Raw genomic sequence first — 13,827 nt, 5'->3', positions numbered from 1 at the left:
CTACAAAGGCAAACACAGCCCAGCCAGGCCTGGGGGTCCCCAGCCCCACTGCAGAGCAGATGCCCCGTGACCCCCCAGCCCCTTTTTCCCTTTTACAGAAGCGTTCTCCCCCTCCCCTCCCCCCCCCAAGCCCTGACTTTCTCCGCTTTGCCCACACTCAGAGCGGCTGGCAGCCAAGGGGTGCAGCTGGGGGGGGCCAGGGCGGGGAGGGACGGGGGCTTGTCCCTTTAAGGGGGGTGGCTGTCACTCAGAGAGCCCTTTTCTTTGCTGGCGAGCGGGACAGGCACCCAGAGGGGACAATACAGGGCGAGGGACTGCCAGGGGAAGCGAGGGCTGCAGACAGAGCCGAGCGCACGGGGAGCTGAGCGAGTCGGGTGCGATGGGTGAGTATGGGGACATGGGACAGCTCTCACGGCTCTGGGGACACAATCCTGCACCAGAGACCCCCAAACTTTCCCCTGGCACCGGCAGGCCTTGCAGGTGAAGTCCCCATGGGCGGCAGGGGAGGAAGCTGGGATGGCATTTTCCTTTCCCACGCGGTTTTCTGTCCCCATTCCTCCTCCTGGGACAGACCCCATCCCTCCAGGAGGGGAGCGAGCTCAACCCAGGGCTGCGGGGAGAGCAGGGCGCTGAGACCTGTCACCACTCGTGCCACTTGTGTGCCTGCAGCCCCGTGCCTCAGTTTCCCCATCAGTACAATGATGGCGTCCTGCCGGGGTGCTCTGATGGGGGGCTCATGGCTGCCACCCTCCTCCTGCCCACAGCACTCTGTGCGGCCCCGCAGCAGCTGAACCGAGCAACAAGGCCCGGGATTGTGCTGCACAAGGGCCCTTTTTTCTCTCCCCGCTTCCCCTCCTGCGCTTTCCCATCACTTCCCGAAGCCGGAGGGCTGGCCAGGCCGTGCCGCATCCTGGTCCCCCCCTACCCCTGGGATGGGGGCCATCCACCAGCCATGGGCACCTGCCCCTGTCTTCCCAGCTGGGAGAAAAGAAATAATACTGAAAACCTCAAGCCTGGTTGGTGCCAGCATCGTGCTGCAACGTGTGCGGCCATCCATCCCCATGGGACCTGCAGGGATCGGGGCGCACTGCTGGGAGGGGGAGGCATAGGGACCCCTCCCCGGCCCCACTGTGTCCAAGGCAAACAGGCGGGGGGGTCCCCGCGCTCCCCCACAGCGCTGCCTTTGTTCCCTGTTTGCTCTTAGGACAATCCCCCATTGTCCTCGGTGCCACCGCGTGCCCTTGCTCTGCGCAGGGAGGGGGGGACGTTGCTGTCCGGGACCCCAAGGCTGCCTTGTCCTTGCAGGGAGGAGATAGGCGCTGTGGGGTCTGTGGGGGGAGCGTGGGTTTGGGACCGCTTCCAGCACTCTGAGCGCTTTAGGAACTCAGTGCACAACTGCAGGGGAGGGGGCAGAGCTGCCCCCGAGCTGTGCCCGCTCTCTGCACCCCAACCCCAGCCCAGGTTCCATAAGCACATCGCTGCAGCAGCCCGAATAGAAACCCCCAGCACTGCGGCAGCGGGGAGCCCATTAGCAGCTTGTTGGTTTGCTCCCGCTGGCATCACGCTGCATCGCCCCGCATCTCCGTCTCGCTCGGCTGCCAGCTCCCCGCCACCCCACGCCGCTGCTCTTTTAGCACCGCGTTAAATGGGTTCGGCATTTTTTCCCTGGGTCGTCCTAAAATCCCCTCTTTGCGCCCCTCAGGTCTGCTGGAGTGCTGTGCCCGCTGCCTCATCGGGGCTCCCTTCGCCTCGCTGGTGGCCACCGGGCTCTGCTTCTTTGGGGTCGCGCTGTTCTGCGGCTGCGGGCACGAAGCCCTCACCGGCACCGAGCAGCTCATTGAGACCTACTTCTCCAAAAACTACCAGGACTACGAGTATCTCATCGATGTGTAAGTAACAGCGCGGGGCTCCTGGGCGTCTCCATGCGCTGTCACCCGGCCCTGCTGTCACCCACTGGGGTTGACACCACGCAGGCTGCGCTCAGCCCTCGCTCTGCCGCCGTGGCCCCGTGGCGGCTGCTCCTTTCCTTTTCACCCTGTTCTTATCTTGACCCACGCCAGGTGCCGTGGGGCGCACGGGACAGCCGCACCGGGTAGGTATGGGGGCACGGGGAGGCCCTGCTTGGCAAGGTGCTGCCCCTCTCTCATCAGCTCCGCTTGGGGACGGCAGCTTTGTCCCCGCAGGATGTGACACCCCACTCCGGTCCCCCTGGGGCTGTGTAGGGCTCGGGGAGGGTAAGCGGGGCTGCGCACGGGGCTGCGTGCCACGGCACCGCCTGAGCATCCCCACCCGCTCCTCTCCCCGTAGCATCCACGCTTTTCAGTACGTCATCTACGGCACAGCCTCCTTCTTCTTCCTCTACGGAGCCCTGCTGCTGGCCGAAGGCTTCTACACCACCGGCGCCGTCCGGCAAATCTTCGGGGACTACCGGACCACCATCTGCGGCAAGGGCCTCAGCGCAACGGTAACTGGGGGCCCGAAAGGGAGGGGAGCGCGAGGCCCCCAGCGAGCTCACTCTTTGCAGCGGGTGTGTCAGTGTTTGGGAAAGTGGCTAGGACATCCTGACAAGGTGATCTTAACCGGGGTTCGGCACCCCTTCGCGCGCCCGCAGCGGGTTCGGCGTTGGCTGAAGGGCAGGAGACGGCGTTCGCCCGGGGGTCGGGGCGTACCGAGGGGAAGCGCAGCCCGACCGCCCTCCCCGAGGCCAACAGTGTCCCCAAAGCAGCCAAAGACACGGCCGTGGCATTTGCCAGCAAACAAATGGCTCCGTGCTTAAGGATCGCCCGGCAGAGCCATGAGCCTTCCTGCAAGCCCGGCGCGTGCTGTCCCCGTGGCTGTCCTGCGTGGTGCCCAGGGAGCGGTGCCCAAGCGCCGGGAACGGCCTCGGGGAGCGGAGCGGGACGGCTGCGGTTCCCTTTGGGTTCGGCTGGGGGTGGCACCGCGGAGGGAGGGCGGCAGAGCGGCGTCGTTCAGCTCGGGGGTTTTGCAGCTGCTCTCCCGCAGAGGTCAAACCCCGCTGGCACGCGGCCGCGGAAATCCCCCGGTCTGGGAAGCGGCACCGTCGTGCCACCGCCGGTCAGTCCCACGTGTGCGTGGCTGGCCCCAGTGCCGCCCAGCTCGGGCCGGTGTTCCGCTGGGTGCGTGGGGCTGTGTTGGGCACAGCGGGCGCTGCGTCCCGGCCCCTCGCCTGCCCCGCGCCCAGCCCGCCTGGGGACCCTCGCGCTCCCCTGTCCCCGTCCCCGGCCACGTGGTAACCCCCCTCTGTGCCCTCGCCTTGTGCTGCCCCTTGCAGTTTGTGGGCATTACCTACGTCCTGACCATCGTCTGGCTCCTGGTCTTCGCCTGCTCCGCCGTGCCCGTCTACATCTACTTTAACACTTGGACCACCTGCCAGTCCATCGCCAACCCCACCAAGACCACTGCCAGCATCGGCACGCTGTGCGCGGACGCCAGGATGTACGGTGAGCATTGCTTTTCCATGAGGGGTTACAGCTGCCGGGAGGGGTCTGGGCTGGAGAGGGGATGGAGAGGGTCTGGGGGGACACAGCCGAGGCAGGAGCACCAGCACAGCATCGCTGCGGGGCTGAGTGACGGGACCGGTGGCCATGCCCCAGCTCACCACGCTCCGTGTCCCCAGGCGTCCTGCCCTGGAACGCTTTCCCTGGGAAGGTGTGCGGCTCCAACCTGCTCTCCATCTGCAAGACCAGCGAGGTGAGCCCCTCCCAGTGCTCTCTGAAGCCCCCATGGGGCTGAGCAGGGACCTTTGGGAGCTCAACCCCGGTCTTCCCTTGCAGTTCCAAATGACTTTCCACCTCTTCATCGCGGCCTTTGTGGGGGCTGCAGCCACGCTGGTCTCACTGGTGAGTCGCTGCTCTCGCTGCCTGGCCGTCCTCCTCCGCCTGGCGGGGAGATGGGGGCAGAGGATGACGGAGGTGGTGGGCACGGAGGTGGCAGAGCCCGAGCTCGTCTCGTTTTCTGACAATAAGGAGGTGGCAGGGGAGGCGGCTGCTGGAGGGGATCTCAAGGGGCTTTAGGAGACCACAGGGGACCAAACCCATATTGGCAATGCGGTATCCCACCGGGGCCGTGGGGCTTCCTGCTGGCCAGGTGCTGGGATGAAGGGTGCTGGAGCAGCATCCTCCTCCTCCTCCTCCCCTGGCACATTCTCTTCCTGCCTGCAGCTCACCTTCATGATCGCCGCCACTTACAACTTCGCCGTCCTCAAGCTGATGGGCCGGGGCACCAAGTTCTAGCCGGCGAGGTGAAGCCCAGCCAGACCCACACCCTCCTTTCCTCTAACCTCGAGGCTTTAACACTGCAGCCACCCGACACCAGGTCTCCTGCCTTAACGCTGCCTTCGCCGCTGACTCCCCTCCTCTTCCTCCCTCGCATCCATCGTGCTGAGCGTGACCAGGAAGAGCTTCCCACCAATGGACGCCTCTTCATGCACTTTTCTCTCTGTGCTCATCCGTAACCGGTTCGCTCTAGGGCCAAAACCAGCAAGAGAAGAGGAGGGACTCGCTCCGGTGTCCCAACGTTGCCTATAGGGATGAGCAAAAGCCTCCGTGCTCCTGGGAGGCAGAAATCCATGTGTAGGTTGCTCCAGGAGTAGAGAGAAAGAGGCTCCCTAGAGAGAAAAGGAAGTTGGCTGGGCCCCGGTCCCATTGCTGGAGCCTCTCCTGGAGCTGACTGCCGGCACCTCTCCTGGATGGAGGATGAGAACGATTTTTTTTTCCCCTAGTAAAGAAAGATGAATTTACCCCAAAGTGCCTGCTGCAGCCAAGGCAAAGGGAGTTTAGGGCAAGGATCTTCCCGTTGCGGAGAAGAGAGCGCTGACCCCGATGCTGATAAATCCCACGTCCCTACCCCAGCCGCCCCTAGCAAAGCCTGGAGGAGTTTGGTGTCTGTGCGCAAAGGGCACCCTCGGCTTTAGGCTCCAGCACCGCAGCGCCGGGTGCGAGGGGAGCGGAGCCGGAGCAGCCCCTTTGCAGCACGGCGTAACCCACGGGCTGCGTAACAGCCGCACGTGCCCAACCCGGCCGTCCCTTCACGATGGTGCTCTCCTCTCGGGGTGACGTTTGCTTCCGTAACGTTCGCTGCGCCCGCGCTCTCCGTTTTCGTTCCTCGTTTGCTCTCCCTCCCCCCGCCCCGGCCTCGTGCTAACGCTTGGTGTTTATTTATTGGAGAAACTACTTCTCGTGGCGGACCGCGGCTCCATCCCGCACGGGTCTTTTCTTTTATTGTTCTTTTTTTTTTAAATTTCACGTCTGTACGACCGCGATTCTTTCTCGAAAGAGCCGGTTCCGGCCGGGGGGGCGGGGAGATCGGGCCGGTCTGCTGAGCAGAGCGCTCCGAGGATCCGTGCCGCCCGGCGCCGAGCTCGGCCCCACCGCTACCGACGCACACGGGCTGGGGGAAACCGGGCAAGATCTGGGGGATCCACTCACATCGCCGCCGCCGTCGCTCTTGGGGGGGTTTTGCTGGTGGGTTTTCGGTATCGATTTAACAACAAATAACCAGGTCCTCCTTCCCACCCTCGTCCCCAGGCCCCCAAGCGCGCACACACGCACGCACGCACGCACACACACACACACACGGAGTTAATCGACTGAAAGCGTTTCCTTCGGCTCTGATCTAGAAGTTCAACTCGTTTAACAAGCAATAAAAAGGAGCACGTTTTTAGAGACTTATCTCACAAGATGTATTTTATAAAGATTAAAGGAAATAAATTAAAATTAAGAACATTGCGAACGAGGTCTTCGGCTGCCCGTTGATTTGTTGCGCTGCTCTCCTTCCTCCCCATGCCCCAGAAAGGGAAGGGGAGCATTGCCCACCCCAGCAGCGCCCTGAGGGCTCCATCCCTCCTTGTCCCCCCCCCCAGCTGGGTGGGCTCGTGGCCCCTCTGTTCCCAGCTGGGCAGCCCTGAGCGTCCATATTTCTCCTCCAGACCCCAGAGTGAAGCAGGGTGACCCCGTTTGGGCACACGGGCAGCCTTGGCTGGGCCAGGGTCCTACAACCCCGTGCTCTGTGGGCAGCTGGCAAGATGGGTAGATGGCGCATGGTTGGTGGCACGGGGAGGTGACGCTGTAGGATGGGGTCTTTCATTCCTCACTCATCCATAACCAGCCCAAACCCCGCTCCCCTCCTCGCCCCCAGCCCCCTCCACCCAGCACTGATGCTTCCCCATAGCTCAGCTGGGGGCGGCTCAGCTGCTCCCCCAGTTCAGCAGTGGGGCTGCGCGCTGCATCAATGGGGCCCTTTGTTCCCCACGTTCCCAGATGCCACCACCCTCCTCCCCCCACGCTGAAAGGGCCCCTGTGTGCGTGTGCCATCGGCCAACAGGCAGGAGCGAGACGGGGAACAAAACAGCATCTCTGTCCATTGAAAGAGAGCAGTGCCCCCCCCGGGAGGGGTGAGGGTTGGTGACAGTGCGTGAAAGTGGCCAGTGTGGCCAGGGCATGGATCTGAGGGCTGAAGAACATGTGTGGCCTCATCAGCCCTGCTGTGCACGGGGGGAATACGTGGGGACATAGGACCTGCTCTCACTGCCCCTTCCCTGGGCACCCCGAGCCCCCCCCTGAGGGGTGGCTGAGAACAGCCAGGGAACAAATCCTCCCTGGTAGCAAACCTCATTTCTGCAAACGAGAGCTGGCTGCAAACACTTCTCCCCGGTGCAGCAGCTGAAACAAGGCTGCACTTTGCTCCCACAAAGGCTGGACCAGAGCAAGAGGCCCTGGAGCAGGTCCCAAAGCTCCTTGCCGCTACTCATCTCCCCCGCAGGGGTGAGGCAGGTCCCAGCCCCCAGCATCCTGCGCCGGCCAAGGACAGAGCCAGCAGCTCTCTGCTGAGAAAGCAAAGACAAACCAGGAAAAGAGAGGAAAGGAGAAGGACGGGGACCACCGCACCCAGGGATGCTCGAGTCGGGACGGCCCGGGGGGGGTCCCCAGCCCCTCGTGGGGGTCACCTCCGAAGGCAGAGCCCCCGCCCCAGTGCCCTGCCGTGAGGCTGCCCGCTCCCATCCGCAGCCCTGCGGCTCCTCCTGGCGGCCGCTGCCCGCACCCCGCGGTCCCGCACCCCCTCTAGGCTGGAGTGCGGGCTGAGATGGGCTGAGACGGCGAGCAAAGCGCTGCTGCGGCCCATTTGCCTTCCCAGGTCTCACCCGCAGCCTCCGGGGCACCCAGCTGCTTTCAGTCTGGTTTTGCACACCATTTGGCTCCGCTAGCAAGATGCCCGGGACCAAGGAGGCAATAGCACGTGGAAAGGAGCGACAACGGCACAAGCAGATGCTGCGCTTGGGCTGCCCGCAGAGCTGGAGACCTGTGTTAAACGTGTCCACGTGCCCCTGAGGGACCCTCCGAAGCCACCAGGAACGAGCTGCTCCGCCAGCCCTGCATTTTTAGGCTCTCCCCTTTTTCCCCCGTCCTCAGACGCTGGCAGGAATACGCGGCCCCTCGGGAGAGCGCGTTCCCATCAACCTCACGGCCGCTCCCAAAGGGCCACGGAGCCCCCTGCTGCCGCTCACAACGCTCATCTCCTCGCGGGGAATTCCAAGGACTCGAAAACCCATCCCCGGCTCTGGAAGCGCAGATAAGCAAGAAGACATCAGAAGGAAAAAAAAAAAACAAAAAAAAAAAACACAAGCGAAAGGTTCTGCCAACAGCAACCAGCGGGCGAGGGCTCTGCAAACACAAAGGAAGCATCACAGAAGGAGCGAGCCCCCCCCCCCCCCCCCCGCAGGGCAGCAGGACGAGCAGCCCCATATGCCCACTTGTTTCGGCATCGCAGGGAAGCCGTGCCTGGTGGCAGCCCCCTGCAGCCCGAGGGGCCGCGTCCAAGAGCACGGGAAGGAAGGGAAGGAAAGCAGGGATTGCTGCTGAGAGCCCGGGCTGAACACTGAAACGCGGTGACAGGAGGAAGCGGCGCGACGTATTCCTGTTACAGAAGCGTTTCCTGATGCGCTCTTGAAAAGACAGAACTGATCCCTGGGTGCAGCTTGTTACTCGAGGAACGCTCTAGATAGATGCCCGCAGGAATGAGCTCAGCTTAAAATGAAATGCTGTGATCCCTTGCTGACCTCTCCCTGCCAGAACCGGCCCTCAGGAGAACGGAGAAACCAAGAAGGCAACGCCGCCCGCGTTCACTTGAATACACCCAGGTTTTATTCGCTTAAATAAAGGTAGAATCTCAGTGTTACAATTCCAGTTTTGTAGCAATAGCAACAACTGCAGCAGCACGGGTGGACGCAGGGCAAGGACGGCTGTTGGCGCAGAACTTTGCAACAGAGACTCCAAGAACCTGGCTCCTTCAGCAATTGTGCGCACCTCTCACAGTCACTTCAACAGCTTCAATATATTATACTCTACCTTCCAATGGATTTTTAAAAAACACGTAAGCCTAATAAAATAGGGTTATTTAAAAAAAAAAAAAAAAGTCAAGCCAACATCTGTTAGAAATAACGCAGATGTGCAACGCCCTCGGGGGAATGCATCGTGCACAGCTCGGGAACCAGCGGGTTCTTGAGCTTCAGCCATCAGCATGACATGTCCCCAAGGTGTGGGGCACAGTGTCCCTGCCTTCTCCCACTGGAGGCGCCAGTACTCACAGAGATCACAGATCCGAGCTGCCCCTGCAGCCCCCAGGTGGGGCTGGCAGTGAGAGGGAGCCTGAGCCTGAGCCTGGCTGGGCTGTGTGAGAAGCAGCTCCGTGCAGGATCACAGCTTGGGATCCTGAAGGAAACGTTAAGCTGAGTGGAACTGAAGGAAAACCCAGAGGCCTGAGGAGGTCAGGCTTTGTGAAATAAATCGTACTCGTTTCTAAAAGCATGTTGCAGCTGTGGAGGCAGAGCTTTCCCTTATACCTCAAGGGACCTGATTTTCTAGGAGCTGCAAGGATTTGCTATCTATTTCTGTGAATGTTTTGTGCGTCTTCAGCCCCGTTTTGAAACCAGACCCTCCCAAAGGACTTTGTATGAAAGCCTCAGCCCCTCTCACGTGCGGCTGCCCCACACAGAAGAGCAGGATCACCCTGAGTACCCAGAGGAGACATCCTGCAAGCTCAGAGACTGCCAGGGGATGGGGTTTAGCTGCCATCAGCCAGTGTGAGAGCAGAGACTGCCCTGCTCTAAAGCACTGAGTATACGAGGGCTGCTCGATTTGAGCTACACAATTTGCTATCCAGTAGCTCATCACAGTGGGCACTGCACTCAGCAGCTAGCAGCACACGGGAAGCTCTCCCCGTGACGGGCTCCTACGTGCTTACAGGCAAAGTCATCGTTTCGGACAAGCACTTGCACAGGAAGTCGCAGAACATGAGGTTACAATGGCAAGCCAGCAAGCACTGACCTCTTTGCTACACACAAATAGCTCGGGACTAACACCTAGCAGGGAGCAGGAGCTGGGATCAGCAAAGCTTGGCATCCTTTCCTGGAGGGCTCCCTGCCCTCCCATACCGTTTTTCAGCCCCATGAGCAGAAGAGAGAATCAGTCCAAATCTCTCCCCAGCGGAATGAGCACAGCTGCTCATTGACAAGGGTCAGTTGACCGAGTGGACATTCTCTAGCAGCAGTATGCTAGCTGAGTTACAGATAAAACATACTGGATTCCCTGTTAGGGAGTAAGGGCCAGGGCAGTGGTGTGAGTAAAGTGTGCTGAGCAGCACAGTCCCTGACACAACAGGTAAGAGTGGGGAGTGGTTTTATGTTGCAGCAATCAAACAGGAACACTCGTGTTCCAGCGACTGAGGACACTGAGCCAGCAGTGAACGAAGCGCAGTGGTCACCGTGCACAGAACGAGTGCATTGAACAGCTGACCATGCATGGCTCCCTCAGCCCTGCACGCCTGGGGGACATCCCACCCCCCTGCCATCCAGAATACCAGGGCACATCACCTGGACACGGCCATCACTTCTGACAGGAAGCAGCTGAAGGTTCACGCTCCAGGTCTCCTGAACTCGCGGGTAACTCGAATCCTACGCTGTGACCTGCAGAGTGGCCATGCTGGAACATTTCATCCAGGACTACTCAAGGTGTGAGACACAAGATCTGGTGTCGAGCCTCCAGAAGGGATGGGGAAATAAGCAGCAGCCGGTCTCTCCACAAAACAACACCCAAACAAAGAGAAGTTAGAGGTGGGGAAAAACAGACCAGAAACAGACAGCTACGAAGAAATGACGCTGCAGCATTCAGTTTCTTCTCTCCTTCATTATGTTACTTGATATCAGAGTTCTAGCATTACTCAGCACAGAATGCACTGAACCCGAGCAGCAGATACACGCATCTCAGCCACTCCAGGATCTGGCACTCTCACAGCTGCATGGGCTAGGGTCTTCCCAGCAGGTTTCACTCACTCTGCCGAGCAGACTTGGCTTTGGCAGTAAGGCCATGAGTTTAGTGGGTCTAGTAGTTTTTGAGTTCAGGACTAAAACACTTCAAAGAGCGTCTGGAGCGGCCCCAGCTTTGTTCTGCACACAGTTCTTGCTACAGATCAGAATTCACTGTCTTTAGTTTGACCCCGTCCTTTAAACCTGCAAAAACAGGCAGGGACGGGAGCAGGACTGCATTCACACGCTCTCTCACAGCTCCCTCCTGTAGATACATCTTCCACGTCTGAAAACTCCAGCCAGAATTCGGATGGTAAAGCTGCAACTCCCCAGTGAGCAAACCACCCACCGTCCTCGTGGCCACCCTCCTCAGAGTGCCCCCGCTCCTCCTGCGATCCAGCCGGCGGTTCCAGCGACGTCCCCAACGCAGCAGCCGCCCTTAACAACAGGAGGAGCCCGATTTGGAGCTGGAGTGCAGGTCGATGGTGTGGCCCAGCATGCAGTGCTCCAGCTGCTCCTCCACCGCCAGCACCTGGCGCACAGCTTCCTCAAAGGCCACGGCCACGTTGGTGTCATCCTTGGCGCTGGTCTCCAGGTACGGATAGTTGCCGTTTTCCATGCACCAGGCCTGGGCCTCCTCCGTGCTCACCTGCCTTTCGAGTTTGTCAATCTTGTTGCCCAGAACGACAAAGGGGAAGCGTTCGGGGTCCTTCACATCAGCGTAATAGACAAACTCCTTCTGCCAGTTGCTGAGGTTCTCAAAGCTTTGCCGGTCATCCACGCTGAAGGTCAGCAGGCAGCAGTCAGCTCCCCTGTAGAAGGGGGTGCGCAGGCTCTTGAATCTCTCCTGGCCCGCAGTGTCCCAGATCTGGAGGGTCACAAAACGGCCATCTACCTCCAGGTCCCGGTTTAAGAACTCCACACCAATCGTGTGGAAAGCCTGCGAGTCAAACTTGTTGGTGACGTATCGGTTCATGAGGGAACTTTTCCCAACTCCACCATCTCCGAGCAGAATGACCTTTAAGAGCAAGGACTTCCCGCTCATTGCAGCAGGATGGACGGCCACGGGAGCAAGGCAACCTACAGAGTTCAGAAACAGTGCAAAATAGCTGTGTGAATTATGAATTCTGCAGAAAGTTGCACAACTGATGACCTAGAGCTCCTGGCTCTCGTGCTGAGAAACTGGCTTTGTCTCCACATGCCCTTACTAGAGCTGAAGGAAGTAAACCTGCACCCCTGGAATCTCCCCCAGATGCCTTCCCCCCTTCAGAAATTAAGCAGCACAGTGCTAAGATGAAGGAGCACACTGGAATAAAGAACACAACATCTGTGGCCCTCACCATTACTCTGGTATTCCCAAGAGGTTTAGGAAACAATTGAAAGTCCACTTCAGATTCCAAGCAGAGTACTACAATAACATTTTTCTACTATTGTTCCATCTCTCATTTCAGGGAAAGAACAGAGCAAAACCCCAACTTCTGGATTTTGATGGGGGTGCACTGGAATAAATAGAATACAGCATTGCTATCCTCGTTTCTGAACAAGCTTGTGAAAAAGAAGGTAATCTCTCTTGTTAGAGCACCTGGTAGAGCTGGCAGCGAGGCAAGCTGTCTGGCATGTAACTCTTCCACCCGGTCTGAAACGGAAGCAGCATGTCACTGCATTAAGTGCAAGGTGAGAACAGCTATTGAGATTGTTATGTACCGATTACATCAGCTTTGTAGAAAGCTTTGTGTACCAGAAAGCTTATCTCGTTTTGCCAAACATACCAACACCAGGTAAACATCTCTTATTGCCTGTGTCCTCAGCCTAGCACAGCAACAGCCAACCACCAGCAGGAATCACCGCTGCCAGGCCTTCCTTCTTACTGTACGATCACTGGCTAAATCACTTCTCCCATTCAGCTGGGAGGATGTAAGAAGTGCACAGGCCTAACATCAGTCTAAGTCATCCAGCAAACCAGTCCTTCACCACCCCAAGAACGCTGCTGACTCACCTCACAAGTAGAGCTGTGCTTGTTTTCCGTGCACACACCCTACAGCTCGGAAGGGGTTTTCCATCTGCACTGACCTGGCTCCTCTGCTGCTCTCTTTTGGCATTGCTTTTTGCTAAGGCACAGGTGCAAGTTCACATTGCAACAACCCCAATATCACAGGTTCCTTAGTCAGCAGCCACAAGAGAAAAGACTGAGTGCCAACCAACCCCCCCAGGGATATTCCACAAGTGAAGGCAAAGCCCTGACATGGAACGAGATATTTGTTTCGCTGCTGTCTGTACAATACCTGCTCTAGAAATACAGCACTTCTGACTCCAGGACTGTCCAGGGAACGCCTTCCTCCAGCATAACAGTCACTACAAAACAAACATCAGTCAGTGAGGTTGCTGTAGCTGGGCTCAGTGCGCTGCCTTTGAAGCTGTAACATTGACCAAGGTGGACAAACAATGGATGAGTTCTAGGGTGACAAAAGTACAGCACTGATGACTGGACTAAACCAGCCAGGAACGAGGCGTGAGGACACAGTTTCCCTTGCCCTAGGTAAAAACAAGCACGGGTCATTTCTGACCAGGGCAAAGACGTTAAACCCAAAATAAGAGAAGAATAAAAGGAAGGAGCTCTGGCACGAGTGCACACTCCGTGCAACCTGTGCCTTACCTTCACCCGGGAAACAGCTTTGGCCTGCCTGGTCTGCCTACCCTCACAATGGAGTCCGATCTGAGGATGGAACATGTACCTGGATCTGCTGCCCTTCAGCAGGAGCCAGCTGGCAGCAGCCTGCTATGGAACGAAGCACGATCTGCTCGCTCACCCCGCAGCTGACATTCCTGGGCAGGGTGCGGAGACGCGGTGCTGCTGAGCGATGCCACCGGCTGGTCCAGGGGTCTGACGCTGCTCAGAGCAGCACTTCTATTCCTTCCAAGTCAAAAAGCTTTCCCCACCAATTACAGGGGGCCCTGCTCAACTTTGTTTCCTCCCTTCTCAGAGCTCGTTCAACCGATGCTTGCCACAAAGCCAAAATCAGAAACTTCTGCTTTTGCTCGAAGCCCCTCTCTGCGCGCAGCAGAGATGCTAACTGAAGGCTCCCAGATTTCACTTCCCCTGCCCAAAAATACCACCAGCCACGCACAGCTGAACAAACCGAGCAGGACACCTGAGCAGCATCTGCGCGACCCAGCAGAACCAAAGCAAAATGCAAACGTCCCAAGAGCCGAGCAGAAACTGCAGCACAGCTCTTGCCGAGCTGAGCGCTTTTCAGAACACCCCCGTGCCATGGGCTCAACACAGCCCTTGCCCTTCCTTTTCCAAACCCTTGTCAGGGGACGTTAGGACGCTGCATCCAGCCACCAGCTCCGGGCCGCCCTCGGTGCTAGATAACCCCGAGCGACCCGGGAGAGCGCATTCCTGGCTGCAAACCTATCGGAAACGAAGGGCCAGGGGGTGTTCGGAGTGTGTGCATCCCCCGGGGGGGCTGCCCTGGCTAGGGGCCATGAACTGGTCCTGGGATGGGATG

General features: G+C 59.0%; 2 protein-coding genes across 5 annotated transcripts; one reads left to right on the top strand and one right to left on the bottom strand.

Moving 5' to 3' along the window:
• On the top strand, positions 260-5,754 carry PLP1 (proteolipid protein 1). 2 transcript variants are annotated; one of them, XM_021406349.1, is made up of 7 exons: positions 260-383; positions 1,703-1,889; positions 2,308-2,464; positions 3,293-3,461; positions 3,638-3,711; positions 3,795-3,860; positions 4,182-5,754. In XM_021406349.1, exons 1-7 carry the CDS (start codon positions 380-382, stop codon positions 4,251-4,253), a joined length of 729 nt encoding a protein of 242 aa, XP_021262024.1. In that variant the 5' UTR covers positions 260-379; the 3' UTR covers positions 4,254-5,754. The 2 variants fall into 2 exon arrangements, with proteins under 2 accessions (XP_021262024.1, XP_021262023.1); XM_021406348.1 differs by having other exon boundaries at positions 2,308-2,569.
• On the bottom strand, positions 8,137-13,779 carry RAB9B (RAB9B, member RAS oncogene family). Of its 3 annotated transcripts, none has more exons than XM_021406351.1 (3): positions 13,051-13,779; positions 12,601-12,670; positions 8,137-11,398 (listed from the first exon to the last, which is right to left on the bottom strand). In XM_021406351.1, exon 3 carries the CDS (start codon positions 11,361-11,363, stop codon positions 10,758-10,760), a length of 606 nt encoding a protein of 201 aa, XP_021262026.1. In that variant the 5' UTR covers positions 11,364-11,398; positions 12,601-12,670; positions 13,051-13,779; the 3' UTR covers positions 8,137-10,757. The 3 variants fall into 3 exon arrangements, with proteins under 3 accessions (XP_021262026.1, XP_021262027.1, XP_021262025.1); XM_021406352.1 differs by having other exon boundaries at positions 13,126-13,779; XM_021406350.1 differs by having other exon boundaries at positions 12,601-13,778.

The sequence above is a fragment of the Numida meleagris genome, chromosome 8, assembly GCF_002078875.1.
Source record: "Numida meleagris isolate 19003 breed g44 Domestic line chromosome 8, NumMel1.0, whole genome shotgun sequence".
Lineage (NCBI taxonomy): Eukaryota > Metazoa > Chordata > Aves > Galliformes > Numididae > Numida > Numida meleagris.
This window is presented reverse-complemented; position numbering and strand designations above follow the sequence as displayed.

What these genes read in the sequence shown, in the direction of transcription:
- PLP1 (XM_021406348.1), top strand. An exon ending in GGCTAGGACATCCTGACAAG is followed by an intron (nt 2,570 to 3,292) that starts GTGATCTTAACC and finishes TGCCCCTTGCAG; the next exon opens with TTTGTGGGCATTACCTACGT. An exon ending in CGCGGACGCCAGGATGTACG is followed by an intron (nt 3,462 to 3,637) that starts GTGAGCATTGCT and finishes CCGTGTCCCCAG; the next exon opens with GCGTCCTGCCCTGGAACGCT.
- RAB9B (XM_021406351.1), bottom strand. Translation starts at nt 11,363, where the DNA reads ATGAGCGGGAAGTCCTTGCTCTTAAAGGTCATTCTGCTCGGAGATGGT.